General features: G+C 41.4%; 4 protein-coding genes across 7 annotated transcripts in view; 1 reads left to right on the forward strand and 3 right to left on the reverse strand.

Annotated features, from left to right (window-relative positions):
- Nucleotides 1-8,001, reverse strand: part of fbxw7 (F-box and WD repeat domain containing 7) — a 67,126-nt gene extending 59,125 nt beyond the window's left edge. The window contains 1 exon segment of the mRNA XM_089007189.1: nt 7,577-8,001. The gene's annotated coding sequence lies outside the window, so the exon portion shown is untranslated.
- Nucleotides 8,002-8,114: 113 nt separating this feature from the next.
- On the reverse strand, nt 8,115-14,324 carry tmem154 (transmembrane protein 154). 3 transcript variants are annotated; one of them, XM_089007111.1, is made up of 8 exons: nt 14,165-14,324; nt 12,629-12,724; nt 12,484-12,558; nt 12,339-12,392; nt 11,809-11,979; nt 11,682-11,736; nt 10,952-11,028; nt 8,115-9,898 (listed from the first exon to the last, which is right to left on the reverse strand). In XM_089007111.1, exons 1-8 carry the CDS (start codon nt 14,268-14,270, stop codon nt 9,894-9,896), a joined length of 639 nt encoding a protein of 212 aa, XP_088863237.1. In that variant the 5' UTR covers nt 14,271-14,324; the 3' UTR covers nt 8,115-9,893. The 3 variants fall into 3 exon arrangements, with proteins under 3 accessions (XP_088863237.1, XP_088863238.1, XP_088863236.1); XM_089007112.1 differs by lacking the exon at nt 14,165-14,324 and adding an exon at nt 13,367-13,474 and having other exon boundaries at nt 8,116-9,898; nt 11,809-11,982; XM_089007110.1 differs by having other exon boundaries at nt 8,118-9,898; nt 11,809-11,982.
- A 1,866-nt stretch (nt 14,325-16,190) lies between these two features.
- Nucleotides 16,191-18,138, forward strand: tma16 (translation machinery associated 16 homolog). Its single transcript, XM_089007197.1, has 7 exons — nt 16,191-16,285; nt 16,399-16,505; nt 16,652-16,689; nt 16,755-16,839; nt 17,154-17,302; nt 17,391-17,433; nt 17,598-18,138. The coding sequence occupies exons 1-7, from the start codon at nt 16,283-16,285 to the stop codon at nt 17,791-17,793; spliced, it is 621 nt and encodes a 206-aa protein (XP_088863323.1). The 5' UTR covers nt 16,191-16,282; the 3' UTR covers nt 17,794-18,138.
- Nucleotides 18,139-18,275: 137 nt separating this feature from the next.
- Nucleotides 18,276-25,043, reverse strand: marchf1 (membrane-associated ring finger (C3HC4) 1). 2 transcript variants are annotated; one of them, XM_089007191.1, is made up of 9 exons: nt 24,738-25,043; nt 23,667-23,723; nt 23,506-23,579; nt 22,681-23,370; nt 21,814-21,994; nt 21,599-21,743; nt 19,920-19,964; nt 19,550-19,820; nt 18,276-18,579 (listed from the first exon to the last, which is right to left on the reverse strand). In XM_089007191.1, the coding sequence occupies exons 1-8, from the start codon at nt 24,813-24,815 to the stop codon at nt 19,573-19,575; spliced, it is 1,518 nt and encodes a 505-aa protein (XP_088863317.1). In that variant the 5' UTR covers nt 24,816-25,043; the 3' UTR covers nt 18,276-18,579; nt 19,550-19,572. The 2 variants fall into 2 exon arrangements, with proteins under 2 accessions (XP_088863317.1, XP_088863318.1); XM_089007192.1 differs by lacking the exon at nt 19,920-19,964.
- Nucleotides 25,044-26,261: the final 1,218 nt, after the last annotated feature.

Here is a 26,261-nt window from a genome sequence, read left to right on the forward strand (position 1 = left end):
ATTCAGGGTGTCCCCCGCCTCGTGCCCGAAGACAGCTGAGATAGGCTCCAGCAACCCCCGCGACCCTAATGAGGAATAAGCGGTACGGAAAATGAGATGAGAGATGACTTCTACTGAGCGTATTTTACAAAGATTGGATTGGATTTGCCTTTATTAGTCTCGCAGTGGAGAAATTTACATTTCACAGCAGCAAAGTTATCAAAGGAATGAAAGTAGAAAAACAAAATACATAAGCTGCTGGAAAGGCAGCCACTGTCGCGGCGCCGTCTTGAAGTCAAAAGAGTTGTTTGAGTTGGTGACGAGTCCCCACCCTACGTCACTGAAGGAACGCCCCTGACCGAAAAAGGACACATTGTAGCAGTCCTTCCATCACGTCAATGCATTTTGCTGTACTTTGGTCTGAAAATGTCGTGTAGGACCAAAAAGAGGCAGAAGAGGACGACAAAGCTCCATGTAAAGAATTAATCAGCCTGTGGAAACGGGCTGATTAATTCCTTACACGGCTTTGTTGCCATTTTCTGCCTTTTTTGGGTATGACATTTCCCACCCCTGATGCCTCAAAATGACACGGAATACATTGTTTAATCGATTGCAAACATGTATGCTTTCTTCTTCAGAACTATTTGAATCATATTCATAAATGGATGAGTAACAAGAAAGCATATTCTCCGAATCTGAAACCATTGTTTTGATTCTCGAGCAAGGCAAGACGTCTTGCCGTGACACCACGAACAGGGGGGCGGGACCTTCTGAAACTGGCCACTTCCGGTTTCAAATTGAAGTACTTTTTAGACACTAAGTCATTTTTATTGGTGTTTCGCATTTGACTAAAAATATCATACTGCATGTTTTGGGTATTTTAGATGCTATATAACGTTTTTCTGATGTCATTTACGAAACAAAAAAGTGACGTCGGTTGTCCTTTAAAGATGAAGCCGAACCAGTCCAGTCGAGGGGTGGGGGGCTGGAAAGAAACAATCCTACTTGCCATTATGGTCTTTTCTGAGCGAACGGAGGAAAAGAGGGTTCATTATTTATGAACATTGCTTTTCACCGCGTCAGCTCAACAGTGCCTCGGTTTATTGATCCGTAGAGCAAAGTGGTCACTGCACCACAGAGGAGAGGACATCCAATCAGACTCACGAATGTGGAAGGTGGGGAGGGGGGGTAATAGGAAGTATTGCCCGAGAACGTATTGGTCTATAGATATGGCAGACGGTCTTTCGAAAACTATTGTTCTCATTTATTTCATTTAATCCGCTTAACATCATGAAGGTTGCAGGTCTTTTTGGAATGTGGGGGGGGACACTGGCGCACCCAGAGAAAAGCCAGCTGTCCACGACTGCCAAGAACTCAATCACTGCCATTCACGACTTCATTTGGGAATTGACGTTGAGCACCATTCTCGAAATTGTTTGGGTTTTGTTTTCTCATACTTGGGTGCCGAAAGTGCTGGCCATGGCCTCTGGCAATGGTTTTTCCCTTCCACAAGAGGGAAGCATTTCCCCTTTTTCCATGTTAGCACTTTGTTCCAGCTTCAGCGCTTGTTAAAGCACTATATAAACCAATATGTATGTATTGCATTATTTTGTACAGCCGCCCTCATTTCAAGCTCATATAACTCCAGGCCTATATAATTTAGGAATTAACTATTTTTTCTGATGAAAAAAGAGAGTCTAAGATTTCTTAATCTGCATTGAATGTTTAAGTAGTCCTAAAACTCAATATTCTGTGGGCCCTGGAATTTGAGTGACAATGACAAAACCCCTGGCACTGGAGTGGACACATTTTTGCACAAGTCTGGCAGTGAATGAGTTAATTTGGTTTCTCGCAGGTAATGTCTGACTCAGTACAACCGACCCCCGCTGCGTGATGAGTTTGTCACTAAAAAAGTCACATTTGCTCACCGTGAGAAGATCCCTGGGGGGGATGCAAGGTCATAATCCTCCGCAACCCACACGCCGTAACCTTCCGACACAGATCCATGTCACTCAAAGGACTTTGGCTTTCTCGAGGGTGTAGGATCTTCACCCAGCCTAGCCCCACAAATCCCACGGGGAGAACATCAGTCCGCAAATAGGACGTTCCAGTTGTAATATTTGGGTCACTTGATTTAGCGACACATTGCTGAAAACCAAATTAGGCTGCGACACGACCCTGCCAACGACCGCTACAATAACACCCATTGTTAAACCATCTCTTGACAAAAAAAAATCGAGCACTAAAAAGCATGACGTGATAGCGTCTTATTCTATTATCCTCGGTGAGCATACAAGACCTCGTTCTCATCTCGTAGACGCAACAACAGCTTTCTGACCTCCCCGCCCCCCACCTCCCGACCCCCTGTCCGAGTGTTTATTGGGTATGTCCTGTTTTGGTCTCCAAAAACAGGAGTGTCAACGTGTCAGTCGACAAATGAAAGACGGATTTCGTTGGCTTCGGCTTATTTTTTGGCGCGCAAACAGAAGGCTACCGTTGACTACAAACACCAAGTGTGCAATGACAAAGGGAAATTTAGGACTGTCACGCGACACCTCTGTATCAATTACTGATATACATTTTGTTATTTACCGCTGATTAATATAGACTCAACAATTAAAGTATTGCATTCATTTGAATCTTGAATGGACTATTATATTAAAAACAAATATCTTGGCTTTTGTGCCATAAGCAGGCTTCAGTGTTTGGGTTCGGACGTCGCAGTCTGGGAAAAGAACAGATGTCCCCACAGCCTATCCAGCAATGGCGCAACACTTGATAAGTGTGGGAGAAACTGGTGGCGGGTGTGGGGGGGCAATGGGAACTCGCCGCCGTTTCAACTGTTTGCAATGAATTTAGTCTTTTGGACAACTTTATCAAATTCGTTTCAGGTTGGGGTGAATCCAGCACACCCGCGTCGCTACGGACGCTAAGCGGTTCCTAATCGTTGTTTTTCCACCTAACCACAGGTCCGGTCCGTGAACATTTGCCCAGCGATAACGGATGTCATGTGCGTCCCGCTTGCGTACGCACGCACCGTGCAAATTTTCTGAACGCAGCTGCTCACCAAGCCATTGTTTTAGGATGGAGCGACTGCACGGCCAACATGCTCGTGCGGTGGTCTCACAGATGCTCCCTCAAAGAGGTGCGAAAGGATTTGGGAGGTTGGCGTTTCACCCCCGAGGGGAAGCCAGTGCGGCGTTGGCGGCCCTGAGGTCCCTGCAACATGTTGCTGCCATGGAAACTCCCATAAGAAAAGCAGTCTGGCACAAGCGCGGCATGGTCAGGTGGAGAGCCGCATTTTTTTTTTAAACAGGACAGACAGTGCCTGGCGTGAAAGACATCTCAGAAGCCAAATAGTTGGGATTGATTTATGGGCTACAGAGTCCATTTGTTGGGGTGAGGAGGGGAGCGGGGTTTGGGGTGTGAAGAAAGTGACAGACTTGTTTTCCTGAAACGCTGAGTTCACTTGGAGCGTACAAAGGGATAATCCCTCCTTAATAGACTTAAAGGCACTTGAACTGATCTCCCAGCTGTCTGTGCCGCCGCCGAGGAAGCCGTCCGATCCAGGTCGGAATCCACCGTGCATTCCAAAAGTGCCTCCGACACTCAGATGGGAGTCAATCTCTCTTCCCGGTGGCATGAAATTCGCCAAATTGAATGGCCATCCAGGGACGGACGGTGGGGTAGGGGGACATGAATCGGTTTCTGGGATTCCAGATGTAAATGAACACGTGGGATGAAGGACAGCTTCAAAAATTCCCCCCCAAAAAAGACCGAGAACATTTCATGGTCAATCTGAGAATTGTGTTTTTTAGTTTCAAGCAAGGAGATTAACTCATTCACTGCCTGACGTGCAAAAATGTGTCCACTCCAATGCCAGGGTTTTTGTCATTGTCACTCAAATTCCAGGGCCCACAGAATATTGAGTTTTAGGACTATATAAACATTCAATGCAGATTAAGAAACCTTAGACTCTTTTCTTTCACCAGAAAAAAAAGAGTTAATTCCTAAATGATATGGGTATGGAGTTATCTCAGCTCAAAATGCTCAAAAGGCTAATGCTGCCCCCGCGCGGGACAGAAAAACATTGCCAGAGGTTTGACCGAAGCTTCAAACGCACGCACCCCCCCCCCCCCCCCCCCCCCCGCAAAAAAAAAAAAACACAAATAAATTCAGGAATGGCGCAACACCTCATGCTTTTCAATTCGCAAATAAATCCAGGAATGGCAGTGGATGACTTAAGGCAGGGGTCACCAAACTACGGCCTACGGGCCACATCTGGCCCGTCAGCACATTTGGCAAGACCTTTTACAAGTCAAAGGTCGGTTTTCGATCATTATCTGTTCCTATTTTAATCAATCAATGTAATCAATGTATGTTGCTTATAATCGTGATTGAACAATACAAACACGCCTGCTCACAATAGAACGCTAAAGGAGTCTCTCACAATGCGACGCGACACAAGAAAGTGACGTATGAGGAAGTGGAGGGGAGTCCGGTGGTACATTCAGGTGCGCTCAGTTTGGCGCTCCATTTGGTCCTAGACCCGTTTTCTCTTGTAAACCTTCTGGTCAAAGAGTGAACGGAATAATGGCGAAAAGGTTAGGTAAGAGAAAAATTGATTCAGAATGCAGGGTATTGGAACATTTAAATGGAAAACGCGTCTTGACTTACAAAATCTTTGAGTTCCGAAAACAAATGGACAAGTTGTGTCTATAATTTGTAAAATCACTTCTACTGAGTGCATTTTACAAAGATTCCACCGCATATAGCTATATTTTACGTTTTAAGACCCGCGCTGAATATTCAGGAAGTCTTGTTTTCAAGTTAATGAAGATGCCTGACGTGACGTCACGTCAGAAACGCCCCTGACCGAGAAAGCGACACACAATACATTTTGGGTACTTTGTTTTTTCTGAAAACATAGTGTTGATCCGTGTTGATGGTGAAATTAGAAGGAAAAACACATAAATAACGCTATGGTGAATCGTTGTGTGTCGCACCAACACTGCCAATTGCGGTAACACCATAAAAGTGGACAAAAATTTTCAGCAGACACATCAGCCCATTTCCAATGGAGCTTGTGCGCCATCTTGTGCATTTTCTGGGAGCTACATTGGAGTCCAGGCGACTCGAATTGATACGGAAGGACTTCTTTAATCGATTGCAAACATTTATGCTTTCCTCTTCAGTACTATTTGAATCATATTCATAAATGGATGAGTAACAAGAAGGCATGTTCTCCGAATCTGAACTCTCTGAAGCCATTGTTTTGTCCTGGCGTGACGTCACGAACAAGGGGGCGGGACCTTCTGAAACCATTACCAAGGTCATTTTGAAGCAGTTTTGGGACACTAAGTTAAGACATTTTTATTGGTGTTTTGCATTTAACTAAAAATATCAGCCTGCGTGTTTTGGGTATTTTAGATGCTATAAAACATTTTTCTGATGTCAGTTAGGAAACTAAAAAATGGTGTCGGTTGTCCTTTAAAGCCACATTTGATTAAACCCTAAGCGTCATGATTGACAGGCCATCAGTTCACTTGTTAAGCAGCAAAGGCAAATAAAAAGTATGTGATGAGCTATTGGTGAAATGGGAACACAATCACTCTTGATGACGCCAAACTGAGACATGTTGACGTACGTGCGCACGGGCACGTTTTTTTTAATCTCTTGCGATGTAAAAGGAGAGAAAAGCCCTTCAATTTCCTCCTTCCTTAATCTCACGCAGCCCACACACGCCGCGGGGAAGCCACTTCTTCTGTTTCAAACTTCCCGTCCTTCCTTCCGACGCCCGTGACGCCATGTTGTTGGCGGCGGGCTCGCTCTTATCGTACGGGCTCCCACAAAACAAGCGTTTAATCTTAAATAAACACAGGCGGCGGCGATAAGCCATTCCAAACGACAAAAGCTTCTCGGATTTTGGGAATGCGTCACGACACCTGCGAGACTTTCAGCCAGCATGCTCTTCTTCCTTTTTTTTTTGCTTTGAGATCATTTCGCGGGTCAGGGTGGGGAAGCGAGGGGGGTCTATTTAGACAATTGGGTTTAAAAAGAGGAGGTGCTTTCAAGACATTCCAAAAGCCATTACGACTCACGAGTTAAGCCATTATTTCGCAATAACCATGCACTTTAAAAATATAAATACGGAGTTGCGCCACTTACTGATTTGTCAACGAATCAATTCGCACATTAATCCGTTTTAAAACCGACTCAGCATTGAAACAACGTTTTCTCTCTGTGGAGTATTTTTGCTCACCGATGACCTCATTTAAGAAGCAATGTTGTCATTTTGTAGAGCTTTTTTTTGTGGGGCAAGTTAATTAAAGTTAATTTAGCATCAGGCATGACACAGTAAGTTTATGGCGGTATGTTCACAATTTGAGATAAGGTGACAAGACAAAAAATGCTTGATAACAGCTACAAATTTTGGTCATCAATACTGACAGGTGGAACATGAGAAAATTAAACAATTTAGGTTCAAATGAAATACATCGATTAAGTCGTCAGGACCATGTGCGCTGTAGTAGGACAAATGCAAAGATGTGTGCGTGTTCTGGGCGACCCATGAGAGCAATTTAATCAATGTCATAATTGTTCAAAGAAAACGAGGGCTGGGGGTTGTTCAATTGCGACATTTGCGTTCAATTGTGACAGTTTCAAGACTGCCATAACACAGACCCACAGAGCAAAAAGAATAAAAAGATTTAAAGAACCAAAAGCTGACCTGGCGCTTCAGTTTGTCGCCTTCGTTTCAAGAATTTTTTTTTTCAACCGCACTACTTCTCATGTTAGTTGAACACTCCTGGTTGTCTGAGGACCCTGCACTTCTTGTTGTACCTCTACAGGAACTTTGCATTGGGCTTCTCACAGTCAAGCCAGCTAAGTATCAGATGCTAGTGACCGTTGGTATGCTTTGCAGCATAAAGGGACATAGCTAGTTGATCAAAAGCTCTCGAGTTACTGCTGTCGTAATGATTCAGCAAACTTATTGACTGTCTGGACATTGTACTTCTTCTTTTCCTTTCGGCTTTTGCCTTGAAGGGTTCGCCACAGCAAATCAGTGTCCTCCATCTTTAGAGGTTTGATCCGCATGTTTGTTTTGGTCAAGCTTTTACGTCGGATGCCCTTCCTGACACAACCCCCTGTATTTATCCGGGCTTGGGACCGGCACAAGAAGACTTATGTCCCTTTGTGGATACAGAACAAGCAACACGCTCAGTTAAAAGGCTCCCAAACTCTGGACATTGTACAGTTACAAATATCAAAGCTCTGGATGCTGATGGAGCAAAATGTTACGCGCGGCGTAACATTCTTCAATTGATGTCTGGGCAAAGTTAGCGAGTTGGGAGAAGTAATTTTCGAAGTCTAACTTTTTTTTAAAGCTACACCGACCCTGTAAACACACCATCCAGGTTGTTGGAATTTTGTGGAGAGAAAACAAATTTGAATTAGAATGTTTTTCGGACAACAAGCACGATAGCCGCGCTATGGTTAGCACGTCGCTAACAAGCTAATGCTAAGATGCTAGGCCCGCGAAGTGTTGCCTCTCTCCCCCGGTCTATGGGTACGGAAAATGCCAAATTCTGTTTACCTCACAAGCCCGAGGACAGTCAGTGACGAAGGGCCTCTCCGGTGGCTCCTTGCGGCGGGGAATCCGGAGGGAAATATCCTCATGGGCCACACGGAGCAAACGCCGGGAGGAGCCTGCGGTGGGATGGTGTGCTACCCTTCGTGTCTTCTCTTCCCAGTGTGAAGTGCTCTGGTACCGCTGGTGACCACGTTAGCGGTACCGGCTAAAATTTAGCATCCGTTCGCGCGAGGGTGCTAGTGGAAAAAAAAAATACCGCTCGCATTAGTCGCTTCCCTCAAAGCTGTCCGTGGGATACATGCCGTTTTAGAGTCCACAGCGGCCTTATTTGTGACGGAAGGATCTGCGTTTCAGCGGGAGCAGACGACTTGTCAGAAGGGAGCAATTTGGCTTGGAGTGCCGCTAAGCGTTACCGCTAGCTTTCTCGCTTGACAAATGGCCGTCGCGAGAATGTGACGTTGATATCCGCTTTCTAACAGGCGCTCGGAAGTTACGTATTTCCTGGCTCAGTGGCGCAAATAAGAGAAAACAGCAGGGTTTTGTCGCTTTCCGATTTCTTGTCAATTTTGTGTGCGTACTGATTTGTGCAGGTCCATTATTTTATTTTTATTTTTTTGGGGGTATGGGTATGTTTTTTAGCATTTATTTTGACCGGAAGCCAATTTGGAAGTCACACTGTCACACAGCTCACGATCACATGCTTGGCCCCCTGCGATATCTCCCACTTTTAGATGTTCCCTGGAGGACTCCCACACCGGGCATGGAAATGACAAACAGCGACGGCAGAATGTAATGTATGTATGACGTGATTGCAAATGCATAATATGCTGGAAATAACTGGATTAGTCCACGCCAACAGGAAATCAAACGGGAGAGAAAAAGAAAAAAAAGTGTGATAGTTAAGGAGAGAGAGAGAGCGGGAGACTGATTTTGTTTCCCATGTGTTATGTTAATATTTTAGTTGTTGAAATGTATCATACTACCCCCCCGCCCCCCATATACATCATCATGTACGTTTATTATACTGAGGGGAAAAAAGTGTTGCGGTTCTGACTCCAATTATTTATGATGACAGGCCAAAGAATCATTTCACATGACTCATTGGCTCACATTCTCATCGTCTGTGCAACATCCTGTCAAATAACACGCCATCAGATGATGGAGAATCAATTAGTGAGAACGAGTTCCTTCTCTAAATATGTTTGACATGGAGATGCGCACGTTGGTCAAAGATGTTGTCGTGGAAACCTTATGACAAAATTCAAAAGGATTTAAACATTGCTATTGATGGAAACAGAACAACCCATCAAAAACTGAACTACAATTCATTTTTAACACATTTTATTTCATGGAACATTTCATACCTAGCATATTTACAACAAAAATCAGTCGTCGAAGTCACAACTTTGGCTGTGAGCATTTGTATATTTACAACAGAACACCAAATCCTAACTGCATTCACACACGTTCAGGTCAGTGCCACAAACTGTAACAAGGACTTGGAAATGTTTTGCCACGTCAGTAAATTGTGAGCTCGTTTCTTTTTCATTGTGTCATCATAAATGGAAATATTGGTAAAACAAGTACAGTCTGTAATTATTTTTTTTAAATATGAAACAGTACTTATTATACTGTATATTGGTGCAATTGGTCAAATTGCTCCGAATTTTGAAATCTTTGGCTAAAACATCATCATGCGAGGTGATACAGTCGATATCAAGCCTCTGTACAAAAGTCATATGGAAAAAAAACTGAGCTGTTCCAGTTGGCGTGTCCTGACATTTGTTTTGCTTTCCGGTAGACACCTAAAGGTCTGATGCAGTGAAAGGTGTCCTCCGCTTGTAAGCTGTAACTCAAAAACTGTCCGGAAAAGCCTGCTAGAACATCCGAACTTTGTTCAGGGTTACTTGAAACAGCGAGGTTGCGCAATGCCCCCCGTTTGCAAGAGTTTGAAACTAAGTTGTTCATTCTGAATACACGATATAAAAGGATGTGTTTACACTTTTGAAACAGCATTCTCTCAGTTTTTTATTTTTACTTACCCTTACCTCAATATTGAAGAAAAAAAAAACATTTGTAATGTCTTTTTTTGTGAGAGTGGGGGGGGGTGTCATCATATGAGGAAATAAATTCAAATTTGTGTGCGAGTGTGTGTGTTTTGATGGACTTTTCACCTTTTGGCCAACACCGGATCGCTCTCCGTTGAAAATTCTAATGATGAAATTTTATGATGAATCAATTTCTCCCAGATGAGCAGACCCCCGCAGCAAAAAAAACAAAGAAACTTCAGGGTGTGCTGTGGTTTGCTTTTTCCACGCCGTTAACCTGCAGACAAAAAACAATCAGAGGGAGAGGCAACTCGTGACAATCACAATGGAACAGGAAATGGAAGTCGACAGCAGTGGGGAAGTCTCACTTCCTAGTATGTGTCTCGATATGATTCTCATTTGTGACTGTTTTCCCTACAGCGAGTATTTTTCCCCGGATTTTGCCTATTGGCCGCCATCTGCTGCCTTGTTTTTATCATCGCTGTAATCAATGGGTGACATTCCGCTTGCGTTTTTAGTCATCCTGCCAATTGACCTTTGACCTTTCCGACACGGTTTTTCTTCCCAAACGATCTGCGTGGCGCAAACTGCAGAAATCATGACAGAAAAAAAACAAACACACAAAGCCTTAGTGATGTTGAGTAAGTGGACTTGGGCCCAAGGAGGTCGTCCATGTTGCACCATATGGGTCCCTTAGTGTCGTAATGGCTGACACGTGTGTGTGTGTGTGTGTGTGTGTGTGTGTGTGTGTGTGTGTGTCTGTCATCTCCCGTCAGTCACACACATGGAAATGCATGAGGAAGACTAACTTGGGGTCATAGCGTGAGCTGATTATATTTTCACCCTCTTGCAGGTGAAATATTAGGAACATTTATTAGCTAGCTAGCTTTCTATCTGAGTTATTCCGGGTTGAGTAAACGCTGGCGAGTGTGGCTGCCGCTGCTCACCCACAGAAAGACTGATTCTGTGACTGTAAAGTGACCTTGAGAGTTTTGAAAAAACATCGATATAACCAGACTATCGATATATCCGATCCTGCGGCATGTAAATGTTCTCCTTGTGTTCATAGAAATAGTATCGTAATAAGCAGTACTATCGATATAACCGATATCAATATGACAAGACTTTACTGTATTATTATTGCTTACGCTGTGACATAATTGAATCCAAATAGACTTGGGAATTAATTTGTGTAATTTTTTTAAATGGAAATTTGATACACACATTTAACGTGGTTGTATATACGCTTATATACAACAATAAAAAAATGTGTATTATTTTTTTTACCTAAAAGAGTGATAATAATTGGATAAAAACTGTATCACGGTACCGTCTTTTATCATCCACTGGTCCAGGTCTTCCATCTCCAACTCTAGCACTGAAGGGACGTCTTCTTCAAACATGGGCCTGGATGCAAAAAAAACGCAGCATTTTGATTACGTCACGATAAATATTTCGTTATTCTTTAAAAATGCGTGCAAAGACTCGCTATCCGTCACAAGGGAACAAAGGTTGTAGAATAAGGCCTGCTTGGAGTAAGCTATTTTATCGTGTTAGCTTCTTTTATTAATAAATTCTGCTCAAACTGGAACTTTTGGATGAAAAAGACAGTCATGCTTTCGAAACATTTACAGTATTGCAATTTTTTCCCCCGTACATGTTCAACACCAGATAAAATAATCTGAATGAATCCTTATTTAGAAATTAATGCACTGATTTGCCGGAGGCTGTGCAAAATGCTGCAATGTGAGTTATTTTCTTAGTAGAGGATAAAGAATATATGCATGTGGTTATTGTTTAGATTATCCTTCTACTTGTGTTTCTCTACAGTTTGCATTCAAAGACCAGTTGCTCAAAGAGATTATTTCAATTGAACCAATTATATGTACACACACACACACACACACACACACACACACACACACACACACACACACACACACACACACACACACACACACACACACACACACACACATATATATTTTCTTTGTTTTTAATTCCTTCTGACCTCCATGGATTGATTCTGCAATTGTATAAAAATAAATATACCCACATACATTGGCACTTTCTCTGTGCTGGAGCCATCCAGATATGGATCCTCCTTTCTGGATTCTAAAACAACAAATTACAAATTGGCGTGTTATTTAACTGACGGCGACATGTTGTGGCGATGTAACAACGTACCTCGAACGGCCGCCTCCATTTTGAACCTGCGCTTTAGGAAGAGGGCGAACATGATGATGGCGATGATGAAGACCACCAGAGCCACCGGGATGAGGATGATGGTGATGCTGAGACCCTCGTCACTCTGCGGGCTCAAGGTCGAGTCCAGCGAATTGGGGTCGTCTGTGCTCCCTTCTGGCAAAAATAAATAAATAAAATAAAAAAATTATAATCATGAGTATGTAGATGGATGGATAACTAGCTAGCTAGATTAGATAGCTAGCTATGTAGATTACATAGCTAGCTAGATGTGGTGTATTAACCACTAAAGAAAGAAGTCACGGTCAAATATACACAAGGGATAACGAGTGTGTCTACTTCGCCACACAAATCACCACACTAGATGATATAGAAAGCTAGCTAGATGATGTAGAAAACTAGCTAGATTACATATTACATAGATGACAATGCAAGCTAGCTATTTTACATAGCTTGCTAGATTACACAGCTAGCTAGCGAGATAGAATAATGCTATTCCACGCATGTTGTACCTGCACTTCCCAGTCCTGAGCCAAGCTCTTCTGTTTTATCTTCTGGTACAAATCCTGAAACAAATAAATACACAAATAAATATTCCTTAAAATGTCGTTTTGCTCTTTTCAGATGAACAGAAATGACTTGGCTTTCTGATCAGACCTGAGTCCAATTCATTCTCCTGGGTGGACGAGGGCTCCAATGTTGGGGTACCATCTGAGCTTGATGATGCAGGCTCTGCAAACAGCAGGAAAAAAAAGGTTGTTGTGCAGCCAGCATCCTCTTTTGAGCCAAGTTAAAGTCCAACCTGAAGTTTCCGTATCCTCCCCGAGTGGTTCTTGGTTTTCTGTCCCTTCTTCCACCGGTTGGTTTTCTTCTTCCGTGCCACCATCTTGGCTTGACACTACCACCACAACAGTAACAACAAAAGTCTTTGATGAATCACGCAGCAGACCAATATCATGTAAGACAATTTTACAGGGAAAAAACTTAATACATTAATTACACTAAATACACAAATATATATAGACACAAATAAACACATAAAAAAATAAAGAAATAAATAAATACATACATAAATAAATGAAATAAATTAAATAAATTAAATAAATAAATAATACATACATAAATAGATAGATAAACAAACATACATAATTTAAATAAATAACTAAATAAAACGAATGAAATAAAAAAAGGATGTAAACAAATTTGATACATTAAATCAATAAATAAAATAAAAACGTTATTACTTTTATGCTTCGAAAAGTGAAATAAATATATGAATATATATATACATAAATAAATAAATTGCATGAAATGATTGAAAGAATGTAAATAAATTAAATGCAATAAATAAATTAAATGCAGTAAATAAGTTTAAAAAATGCATACATAAATAGACAAATACATACATTATTTAAAGATATTCAATAAATAAATACATAAATAAAATGACATTACAGAAAGAATTTCAAGAAATTAAATACGTTAAATCAAGAAATAAAATTAAAAAAAATGTTTACTTTTTTTCTTACTTATTACTTACTTGTATGCCCTGTATTTGAAATGTCAAAATTAGTCGCGGTAGTAGACAGTGTATGTCACACTCACTACGTTCTTGACTTGTATTTTAACCCATTTATCCCGAGTCTGTTCCTATGAACACAGATAAATTCATATTTTTTAAATCTAAATAAATTCAAAACAGAGTATCAAATAGATTCAAACAGAGTAGATAATTAACACTATTGTAAGTATATATAATTGACAGTAATTCGCGTGGCAAGAAACAACATTAATGCATTTGAAAAAGAATTTATCTGTGTTCATATGAACACGCTCGGTTCAATTTTACTTTGTTCAATTTTAGTTTGAATTAGACTTTTTGTTGACAAGCACTTCTACTCAAGGACATATCGTGTGTACTTTTGTCACCTCTGGTATTTGCAATACTGCCTCTCCATTTAAATGATATAATATACATGTATCATATAATATCTTGCAGTATCACAGTACTTTTGAGTCACATCTTACAGGAACTTACCACTTCCTGTTTAGCACTTTGTACCAGAAAAAAAAAATCACAAAGATTGCAAAACACAAGCGGAGATTTTGTGAATACGATAAACACTTTGATTCATCGGGGTCTGAGCGCTTATCGTCAAAAAATATTACAACGCCGGGGGATGATTCCAGGGTGATCCTGTTCTGACTGGGTAACAGAATTACAGTCAGCAGGTTGAGTCACAAATCAACACAAAGAGGCTTGGGGGAGTCTGAATTGGTTTGGAATTGTGTCAATTTGCTGACAGCCAGAAAAAAAGGAAAAATGCAGTTTGCTTACCTGTTCCAGTCCAATAGGACATGAGGATCCATAGCAGGAGCAGGAACAGTGGGGTGTTCGGGCAATGGCCTCTCATGCTGGTAAAAGAAGGCCTCGGGGGGGACATGTCGCCATCGTGTTGTGTGTGTCAAAGCATTGCAACTTCCTGGCGTGTCTGATTTACGTGGATGGGAGAGGAAGAGGAAGAAGAATAAGAAAGGAGGACACTCCCACTAGAACTCAGGTGTGACGCAAACCTTTTTTTGTGCTTGTCGGCGCAAGTCTGTTACCGCACAATCGCATTCCTGCTGCAGGCTGTCAGGTATGCAGGAGGGAGGTGGGGATGAACTTGCACTGTCAACACTTTCGATGAACTCACTGGTCGTCACAGCCTCATTACACCCTGGCTGTCCTGTAGCTAGATGTTGAATGTTTAGCGTGAGAAATATAATATTCCAGTAATTATAATAATAATAATAATACATTTAATTTATAAGCGCCTTTCAAAACTCTCAAGGACACTTCACATTACTGTCAATTATATATAATTATAATAGTGTTAATTATATACTCTATTTGAATCTATTTGATACCCTGTTTTGAATTTATTTAGACTTTTAAAGAAAATGTTCCTAGGGGGGAAATCACAGGGCGTGATAAAATGTGCCCCATAAGCCAATGAAAAGAGTCGGTTGCTTGTTGCGAGGTAGAATTCACATGGCTGAAATCATTTGCAGACCCATAATAAAATTAAAATAATACAGTAAATAGATTAAAAAAATATTAAAAAATACACCTGTACTTTGGCTAGGCCAACACACGGTACATATCCTTTTTTTTAACATCACAGAGGCGCCCCAGTATCGAGTGGTTAGAGCGCCGGTTTCATAGTGCACAGGCTGTGAGTTCAAGACCCAGTCCGGCTTCCTTGTGTGGAGTTTGCATGTTTTCCTCGGGCCTGTATGGGTTTTCTCCGGGTCCTCCGGTTTCCTCCCACATTTCAAAAACATGCATGTCAGGCTGATTGAACACTCAAAAATTGTCCCTAGGTATGAGTGAGAGAGTGTATGGTTGTTTGTCTTTGTGTGCCCTGCGATTGGCTGGCAACTAATTCAGGGTGTCCCCCTCCTAGTGCCTGAAAACAGCTAGGATAGGCTCCAGCACCCTCGCAACCCTAATGACTAATAAGCGGTGGACGGATAATGGATGGATGGATGGATAATGTCACAGTTGTTTCAACTGGTCGTGTGACAACTGTGACGGGGCATTTCGTTAAAATAAATTACTCATAATTCTCAGAAAGCAGATGATGACTAGTAGTATTTAGCAACATGTTTCTTCATGAAAATTAAAACGCAATAAATTTTAATTTAAAACAGATTATTTACTTACAGACAGTGTATTGTAGGTGTTCAAATACCTGACATGTTTCGGCGTATACTTCCGCCTTCGCCAGAGTGTAAAGAATCTGTTTTAAATTAGATATCAAGTAGACAGGATGAACTTAATACAACGATTACGCGAAAATGCAATAAAGTAGTGTAGTACAAATCATTTGTTTAAAAAAAAAAACAAAAATATATTATAAACTTACAGTATTTACATTTATGTTATTTATATAATGTGTGAAAAGAAATAGTCTGAAATTCAGAGTCCATTTTGTTTCATCTCAAATACAGTACAACCTACCGGTACATTCAGCGGTATGTATAATTATTTAGGGTGTTATTTCACATATAAAATTTTAAAGTAATTTCCAGACATTATTTGTTCACAATTCCTGTTGTAATTATTAACTGTTGCCTGTTATATTTTTATAAAATTCGTAAATGTAGGTAAAAATGTCTTGTGCCGTTATGCATGACTTTTGTCTGAGAAATACTTAAAAAATAAATACGTTTATAATTCACTACATTTAACATTTAACCCATTTTTTATGTCTTTGTTTTGCTTGATCTTATATTTTTTTCCTTTACCTTCGAGATGAAACTCGATATTCAGCATAGGAACTAATGACTCCCACTATTCTTTTACCCGAACTGTTTTTGCGTGAACTTGGTCGTTACCGTTTCCGGCCCAGCTGTCAACAAACCAACCACGAGTTTTCACAGCAAAGCTAACAGCATATATGCTTCTATAATGGTGAGACCGAGCGCCTGTCTTTTAAACACGAAACAAATCGATGTCAATTTTGATAACAAAACGTAGATTCCGCGGGTGACTATCTCTCATACGATTATATTTTTTTTCTTCAGCCGAAGGCACCGAAAAAAGCGAAAGCCCCGGAGAAGGTCGTGCATCCTTACAGTCGGAAAGCAGCTTACATGGCCCGCGAGGAAATACGACTCAAGAAGAAAGAACGGTGAGTTTCCGAATTTGAATCTCACGCAACCCATAACAGTACAAATATTTCCTACATTATGACATTACTGTTGCAATCTCAATCGATTTTGTTAAAACTCCTTCCGTATTGATTGGTCGCCTGATTGTACTTTTTTGTTTCTGCAGACAAAAAGTTGAAAAAGCCTCGCGTCTGAATAATATTGGTAAGTTAATTCTGATTTATTTTAATCGTGATTTTATACATTTGGGATACATTTGCCATCCACAGGTGAGAAGCTGTTATGGTTTCAGAGCCAGTTGGACCCAGAAAAGACCACGTATACAATGAAGGATGCTTGTGACATCGTCGAAAGGTGTGTCAGGATCTTAAAATGTGATGTGTTGTGCAAGAGTTTAATAGTTTGTGCGTCGTGTGGTTTGAGGATTGTACTGCTCCTCCTACAGGTCCATTCTTTTATCCACCAGTGGGCAGTATAACACAAGTAACCTCTTACTGCTTTCATTAATGAGAGTAATTTGTCAACCCCTGATATAAAACTTACGTTGGTCTTTGGGTTTAGTTTAACATTTAACCAGAAATGACAGTAAACATCGTGAAGTCTCTCTATCCTTTTTTTTTTCAGAATCAGAAAAATATTGTGTCTTACTGCGCGCGCGTGTGTTGTAGGTACCTGCAGCGGTTCGATGGTGAGCTGGAGCAGATTGAGCTGGTGAACGGCATCAAGGGGCGTCAGGGGCGCGTCCACGGTGCCAGGGAGGATTTCATCAAACAGACCGTTGAGCGAGAACGGGCGCTGTACCACGGCGCCGGCTTCGGTCCGTACTTGGGAATGTCTATTTTATCCAGACTGCACATGTTTGTAATCAGCATTATTGATAGTTCTTTTATTTCTTTTTTTCACAGAGATCCCAGATTTTATCAAGACCAAACATTTGAAAACATTCAGGTGAGCGGAGCATCAGACAGCTGAAACATTGAACCACTGGAAATTTGCATTGAAAGGTTTAGAGAAAGTCAAATTTGATTTATATGAGAGAGACGGATGAAAAATGCTTTGAAATTGGGTTGTGACACACGCGGACTAAGTAAAGTGATGTTTTGCTACTGCAGGGAATGGACGGGAGATTTGAAGAAACTTCCGAACATTCAACTCAGGAAAGTTTCCTACGCGGCCTTGGAAGTCAAGGAGAAAAAAGAGCGGGCACACAACCAAGAAGAAGACAAAGAAGAAGAATTTGATAGTAATGATAGTGATGACAACCAGGAGGAATTGGACAAAAATACTGTGATGTCCGACTCGAGCTGAGACATTTCGGTTTCCTTTCATGAGCCTTTTTAACAAATAACTTTCTGCATATTTTCTACAATTTCTTTATTGCAGAGGCTAAGAGTCATAATGCATTTTTTATTTATCCAATCAAAGAGCGAAGGGAAAAATATTACTTCATTCAGGTTTTGCTAACTTTTTGTGGTAGAAAAGACAATGACATTGTTTCTAAAGCGCCATGGTGAACGACTGCAATCTGACGTTTGAACTTTGGGTTTAGTTGTCAAAATATCTTGACGCTACACACGATCATGCTCACCGAGGAGAGACGATTGTCCAAGTGCAAAAAGCTGTCTGAAAATAAACTCACCGAACCAAATGAAATTTATGGTGTTGATTAATTTGCATAATGGAGAAAGTGTCATTTTAATTTTTTTGCTAAAAAAAAAAAGAAAACTCATGAAATCGTGACAACGTGAGCCCAATTTAAAATGACCAAAATAAAAATCTCTTGTAATTTTTCAAGAGAGCGGAATTTGGATTATTGTTACCTGGAATAAAATCAGCGAAATGACCAAATACAATAGTTCCGAGGTGCAATGGTTAAAAACTAATCAATTACGAAGTGAATCACTAATTATTTTTGAGTGTCACTTTCAGCGGTTTGACAAAGTGCAAGAAGGGAATGGAAGTGTCCCAAAAAAGTAGAACATGCAGTCGTTACTCAGCGTAAGCAAGTCCTTCCGGGGAGACCAAAACCTCATCCTCACTCTTGGTGGTCATCGCGGTGGATTGTTGCCCGGTTCCTGCCCTCCTCGTGTTCACCTTGGGGGTAAAAAAAAACAATTATTTAAGGTTCACAGCAAAAAAAAAAAGTCATGATGGAACAGTCATTCCCTGAAACATGTCACAAAAATGAAAACCATTTTATAGTATTTCAAAATGATTGAAATAAGCAGGTTATTCTGTGCTATTTTTTAATTGTTGGTTTTTTAATTTTAGCTTTGACTCATGATTTTCAAAATGTTTTATTAGGTTTGTATTTATTTTTTGAAACATTTTATATTTTTTATGTTCATTGTAAAACTTCTCTACATCCAATTTCTAATCTGTTTATCGTCACAAAGCTCACAACTAGCATTGCTAATATCTTGCTCAAAAACGTACATTTAATAACAAAAAACAGCCATCGCTTTCTGTAGGCGTAAAAAGCAGGACAACAGTGGATAACCAATTTTCAAAAAAAGTAAACTGTGTAAAGTGTCCTTGAGAGTTTTAAAAGGTGCTTATAAATACAATTTATTATTATCAAATTTAACATATCAAATTAGTGTCACCATCTTGTGGTCAACAATGTAATTACACCCAAATAGCCCAGAATCCAGCAGTGAAATATCCCCATTGTGGGACTGTTAAATGCTTTCTGATTCTGAATTGTACAAAATAAATAAAACCAATAAATAAAAATTGTGACGTCATAATCACAAATCCAGCGCCCACAACAAAGCGTGTTTTTACTCACTTTACCCAAGTACTTTTACAAATGCAAAAAAAAAAATCACTTCTATAAAAACAACTTACACACCCGCCATGTCCAACAGTTAATAGATAGATAGCTGTCTTGCTAGCTAGATAGCTAGCTAATAGATAGCTAAATAGAAAGCCAGCTAGATAGTTAAATAGCTAATAGACAGCAAATAGATAGCTAGCTAGATAGAAACATCCTCTGACTGTAAAGTGACCTTGAGTTTTGAAAGGTGCTTATAAATGAAATGTATGATGATGATGAACCTACCTCAATGCAAAATGCCGCCACCTTCAAACCGGATTACGACTGTCCCCCGACCTCGCTTCCGATGACGCGTTCCCCTCCGCGGGCGCCTGTTTACCGTCGGCTAGGCGGCTCTTGTCGGGGCAGTTCTGCACGGTGATGATGCGGTTGAAAGCTTTGAGGCGGCGCCAAAGTTGCAGGTAGACTTTGCACTGGATGTACATGAAGATGAGACCCCCCATGAAGCCGATGGCCACCACAATCAGTTTGGTCCAGAAGGGCCACTCCAGGACGCCTGGAGGGGGTGAGGGACACGGTGTAGCAGTTATTCGCCCTACGCGGGGGCGCTAGCGTCATTCACAGGAGTCGGTCATGAAGGGGGCGTCGTGCTTACCCTGGGGGGTATAGTACTTCAGGAGAGAAAGCCGCCATAATTCCTCTGAAATCAACAGTGTTAATTTCTCTCTGGCTTCTTGTTTTGGAACCAATAACTTCTATTGAGTGACGGCTACTTTTATGAGCATGTATCATGGCCACGCCCCCTTGATTCTCATTGGTTTAAAACCGGTGGCTGCATGCCGTTTCGAAAGATGACCAAAATGTTTGCCATTGTGTTTTCCTTCTAATTTCACCATCAACATGGATCAACACGAAGTTTTCAGACCAAACAAAGTACCGCAAATTGCATTGAGGTGATGCAAGGTATGTCGCTTTCTCTGTCAGGGGCATTCCTTCAGTGACGTAGGGTGAGTACACGTCACCAACTCAAAAACAAGACTTCCGGAATATTCAGCGCAAGTCTTAAAACGTAAAATATAGCTATGTGCGGTGGAATTTTTGTAAAATACGCTCAGTAGAAGTCATTTGAAGCCATTTTACAAATTATGGACACAACTTGTCCGGAGACGTTGGTTGTACTTTAAAGCGCTATATAAATCAATATGTACTGTATGTATATTGTATTTTGTACAGCCGCCCCCATTTCAAGCTCAGATAACTCCAGACCCATATAACTTCGGAATTAACTCTTTTCTGATGAAAGAAGATAGTCTAAGGTTTCTAACGCTGTATTAAATAATTACGTAGTCCCAAAACTAAATTTTCTGTGGCTCCTGGAATTTGAGTGGCAATGGCAAAAACCCTGGCCTAGAGTGGACACACGTTTGTACATTGTCTGGCAGTGAATGAGTTAAAAAGAAAATTATTGAACTTAGGCAAAGTTCAATTCAACAGAACTAAACTTGTGTGGATTTTCTTTTCATGTACTGTATAGCTACTAGAATTTATTATTTTTCATCATTTTAAAAAATAAAATTCAGTTAGTTTTGGGGTGTAGAGTATTTTTTATGTGTCTTAGGTTTTTTTATTCCTTCAATAATGCTGTTTTAGTTGATTGTAGATTTTATTAGTTTTAGTATTAGCACGAGTTTTTTTACGTGTTTGTCGGATGAAAGAAGCGATAAAGTATTATGTAATGAAGTAAAGTATAAGTGTTTGACCATCGGCTTCTTTAAGGAGGTTCAGGAAAAATACATTTAAAATAAACCCCAAACTCTCGTGTCTCAAAATAAACCGAGAAGAGTAAATAAATAAATACATAAATAAATAAATGTTATAATTCTTATCACAATAGAAACTATGTGTTCCACTGCATATTTGCCATGTGCATTTTTTTTTCTTTGTACCTCTGCTGTGTTATTTATACAAAATGTTTCACATCATATAAAAAAAGCACTTTGGTTCCATCTAGGGTTGCATTGGCTACAACGTACTAAGTTGAATTGAAGGGAGGAACTTCTTGGACGGTAACTTGATGAAATATTTTGCATTGAGCTGGCTGGTGGCCGTGATACATGTTGTGTTTGTTGAGAATGAGACTATCACACCAAGGCTGAGGACCGAAACACATCATTGGTTGCTATAGCAATGAGTGATGTGTTTAGGAAACAGATAGTATGTTTCCATATGAATTCATTTCTATGGGAGGACATTGAGATTTTTTTTGACTCCTTTGCATTTTCATGGGAACATGGATGACATTCCGGCGACACGGCGCGCGCGGGGTATACTGACCGTTCTTGCCCAGTTTGATCTCTTCTGCGGTTCTTTTAACCAGGATGTAAACGGACCAAAGCATGCAAACAATGGCGATGAGGTGGAACAACACCGAGCAGTAAATCTTCCTTCTTTCACTTTTGGACATGTGCAACTTCTCCCACTGGACAGAAAATAAGACAAACGTGATTGCATATTCACGCCGGTGAAGTGTTTTTTTTTTTAATATATACCTTGCGCAGAGGTTTGAGTTTGGTCTCCATGATGAAATCAAATTTGCAGAGCTCGCAGCAGCGCGTGTCCGAGGACTTGATCCACTGGTAGAGACACGCTTGGTGCACGGAGCTCAGGCTTCCCGTGCAGTGGCACGGCGTGATGAGCGGACATTCTTCGTCGCCTTCACAGTGACAGATCCTGCGCGCACGCACACACACAAACACAAACACAAACACACACACACACACACACACACACACACACACACACACACACACACACACACACACACACACACACACGCACACACACGCACACACACGCACAAAATCAAAATAAATCTAAAAATAAACATTGACAAAAGTACTTCGCTGGTGTGGAAGGAAAAAATGGCGACAGTTCTTATGTTAGAGACAGATTTGTTACTTTAACAATTTTTTTCATCAATTATTTTCTGATGAGAAACATAATCGTGCCTTGGATATAAATTATTTTGATTTCATTTCACAAAAGCTGATCTCATTTGTCAACTATTTAGAATTGGATTGTATTTTATTCATAATAATAATACATTTCATTTTGAAGCGCCTTTCTTATCGAAAAGTTCTATCCGTACTGTGATGATCGATTTTTTTTTTATGTTTTTTTTTGGTGCCTTTTGTAAAGAATAAAATAATAATAATTAAAAAAAAAAATATATATATATATATATATATCAACAGCTAATAATTATCTGTCTGTCTGTGTATCATTTTCGGGGGGCGTCTTTGACTGTTACTGCAGTGATTTGCAGGTGTGAAAGGGGGCTGGAATAGATTTAGAAGCCGACATCGTTTGATTGACGCATCCCAGGGGCACAGTGTCGTTGCATGGCCCGGACTGACCTGCACACCTCCAACTCGGAGTCATCGGAGCAGGCGTGAGGGGGCGCAGCACCGTTGGCGCCGCAGCACTTTTGAAGCGCCGGCACCGCCATGTCCCCTTGCCCCGCCCCTTTCTCTTGATACTTTTTAGTAATGAGCTCCTCCTCGCCTTCCTCCGACGAACTGTCAGGCGAACTGGGCTCCTTGTCCATACTGGGAAAACTTTCCCTCAGCGAACTGCGCCCGCTGCTGCTACTGCTGCTTTTGAGGCGTCGATTTTTCACGCCATCATCCGCCGCTAGCGGGGGATCCTCCTTGCACTCGTTGGAGCTCACCGATTGCAACTCCATCACCTCGGTCACATCCTCGCCGCTTTTGCTCCGGCTGCGGTGGCGGGCCCGTCTGGATTTCTCCCACGCCCAACTGCGGTTCGACGGCTTTTCGTCCTCCGAGGTGGAGTCCAGGCAGCGGAAGCGCGATGGGGGGTCGCGCGAGGGCGGTTCCGAGACGACTCGGGGCCCTTTGGCCTGCACGCAGTCCAAAGGGCCAAACGCGTGCCTCTTGCGGCGGTGACGCCGCTTCACCTGCTTCTTGGGGGGCGGGCCCGATGGGTCCAGGGTGGCGCTGGGGATCGTCATGGCCATGGGGTGCCGGCTCTTGTCACTGGGGAACTCTGAGACATCTTCTTCGACGCGGGTTAACTGGACGACACTGAACATACGCACACGCACGCACACGGTGGATGCTGAGATGAGATGACAATGATGAAGGAGGTGACAACATTTTTCAGTGTCCATTCAGCACGAGTTGGAACCATATAATCTTAGCGACGGTAAAATGGTCTACCTGAAAATTTCTTGAGTCGATGAGGTGACGGACGTCTTGGAGATGCCAGTATGTCCTGATTTCGAGTTGCTTGCCTGGAAGCGATCACGTTGAAACTTTTAAAGATACATGATTCCATTTTTTTTCATCAGACAAACACGTCACGACGGGCGTCAGGTTACCTTGGAGATGTTACTGGATCGACTCCCTGAGCGAGCAGGGGTCTTGCCCTGAGGGCCCTGAAACGTAAAGAGGATAAGACCAGGAAATGGCAGAATGACGCGCTATCAAAATGTGCATCATCATTTCATGATACAAGCTAATTCGGTGTACTGCTCTTTCTGGTGTGTTGAATACACCCCCCCCCGCCCCCCACGAAATTGTAACTACAGCGGGTAAAATAAAAACGAGAGCCACGCGTCCAGACAAGAGCGCCTCACCTAAGCTGATCAACGGATTTGCTGCTAGCCTGATTTGCTATTAGCGGCTCTGAGCTTGCGTGTGTGCCTGCGCAGGTGGATTTGCGCACGTGTGATTTTTTATTTTTATTTTTTATTTTTGTCGGAACTACAAACCTGTCAACGTATACGTTTTCCCCGTATTTTATTTGTTTTTTTCATCATTTTCAACAGTAGCCAAAATGGAACTGTATAGTGCCACTTAGCAGTTTTTTTGACGACGATACTAGTGCAGCGTGTTCTACCGGAGACAAATTCCTTGTGTGTTCTACATACTTGGCAATAAAGATGATTCTGTTCAATAAAGATGATTCGTATAACAACTTTTATACGATAAAAAAATGCTGTTATCGAGTCTTTGTCGATGAAGCATGATATGCGCGTCACATTGTTTTCGTTTGATTTTTTATTTCTGTTTCCATATTTCAAGTCCGGCATTTGTGTTGCAATCGAGGAATCAACTAGTTATAAAGTAGGAGTAAGCATGGGAGAACCGCCAAGTATGAAGAGAAAAACTCTAGGATCGGGTCACCACCAAAAAGAATGGGAGAGTCTCCAAGGTGAATACGGTGGATGGATAAGATCGTCGACAAAAGGTCCTCAGTTTTCGTTCTGGTCGAATATGAAAGCATAATGTGCGCATGCGCGGTAAACTGCAATTCAGTTTGTGTTAGCGTTTTTTTAACATTTCAAATAATGTACAAGACTACAAATACAAGACTACAACTTCACAACTACAACTACAAATTATTCAGATCGTATGACGTACGATTCAGAAGTCAGTCAGGAACTTACCACGTTCTTGTCTTTGTGCCGAAGGGCGCTCTTGCCATTCTCCCTGGATGAGACCACCGCGATCTGGTGTACGGGCATTCCTGGGGATTTCCGGTCAAAACGCACACACACACTCAGCCGTTCTTCCCATGCCGTCCCAGCGCCTTCCCGTCCTCTGATGGGCGGCCATCCCGTCGAAGGAGACAAGGCAGGTCCCGCTTGCCGATCCGGATGGTGGAATTAGATTAAGAGGATGGCGATGGAGGTGGCTGGGGGTGAGTTTGTCATGTCGACAGGGAAACTATTCAGTAGCCCCCCCTGTCTTTCCTTCTCCTCGTAGTCGGGCTGCTGATAGAGAGAGAGAGAGAGAGAGAGAGAGAGAGAGAGAGAGAGAGAGAGAGAGAGAGAGAGAGAGAGAGAGAGAGAGAGAGAGAGAGAGAAAGTCAACAAAGTGGAGGTATGTGTTGGCGTGCTGGATTTTGTTGTGCATGCCGGGTAATAATAAACATCCACTCCGCGAGGGGATTAAGGTTTAGACTAACCTCAATCCAACCCCCCGCCCCCACTCATCTCCAAACTAATGGGATTACACGACATGTGTGTGTGGATGCTACAAACTCATGTACAACAAATGAAACTGATGTGTTGTTTTCTAAAGAGAGATATTTATCTGCCTTAAAAATACTTCAAGACTAAACTGTTTGTGTGTGCATGTGTGGGCGAGCAAGAGAGAGGTCAATTGATTCCAATACCAGTGGTTCTCAGTTATTCTGTTCTAGTGACCTACCCCCCCTCCAAAAAAAATCAATCAATCAATCAAGAAATTTGCACCATAACAATACTTACACAATATTTTATCGAATGTAAACATTTTTTTATATTTATCATAATTACATGCTTCCATTTATTTCATTGTGCTGTTCCTTTGGGTGTACACGTGTTAGCCATCAGGCGACAGTAGAATACATTCAGATAAATGAAACTGTCAGTAAGTTATGAGCTTCTCAATATAAAAAAAATGGTCTTAACTTTTCTAAAATGTAAAAAAATATCATGAAAGTCAGGATGAACGCCATTATTATTCTCTGCTATTTTTCGCAGAGGATAAAGAAGGTATCGTCGACACTGAGCCGAAAACTCATACGTATGCTGCAAATTTATACTATTGGTCAGTCCACCCCTGTGGGTGTTGTTTTTTTTTTTATAAATATTGCACTCAACAAACAGTGATACATTTACTCCACCCGACGTAATCGATGTGGAAACTGTTAAAAATAATAAAACAAAATCGCTAGACCCGCTAGAATACAGGTGTCAAAGTCAAAGCCCGGGGACCAAATCCGGCCCACCACATCATTTTTTCGGCCCGCGAAAGCAAACCAAACTAGTAAAATTCCATAATGCTTGCTAAAATCCTAACCAAAATTTCATATTTTTGGATGTAAACCACAATATCAGTCATTATTCTTGACTTCAGATTTGAACACAAGTTATTCTTTAATTAGTTTTGCGCTCTATATGTAAGATGTGGAGGGGATTAAACAT

Source organism: Hippocampus bargibanti, linkage group LG10 (assembly GCF_051943395.1).
Source record: "Hippocampus bargibanti isolate YZ-2025 linkage group LG10, ASM5194339v1, whole genome shotgun sequence".
NCBI lineage: Eukaryota > Metazoa > Chordata > Actinopteri > Syngnathiformes > Syngnathidae > Hippocampus > Hippocampus bargibanti.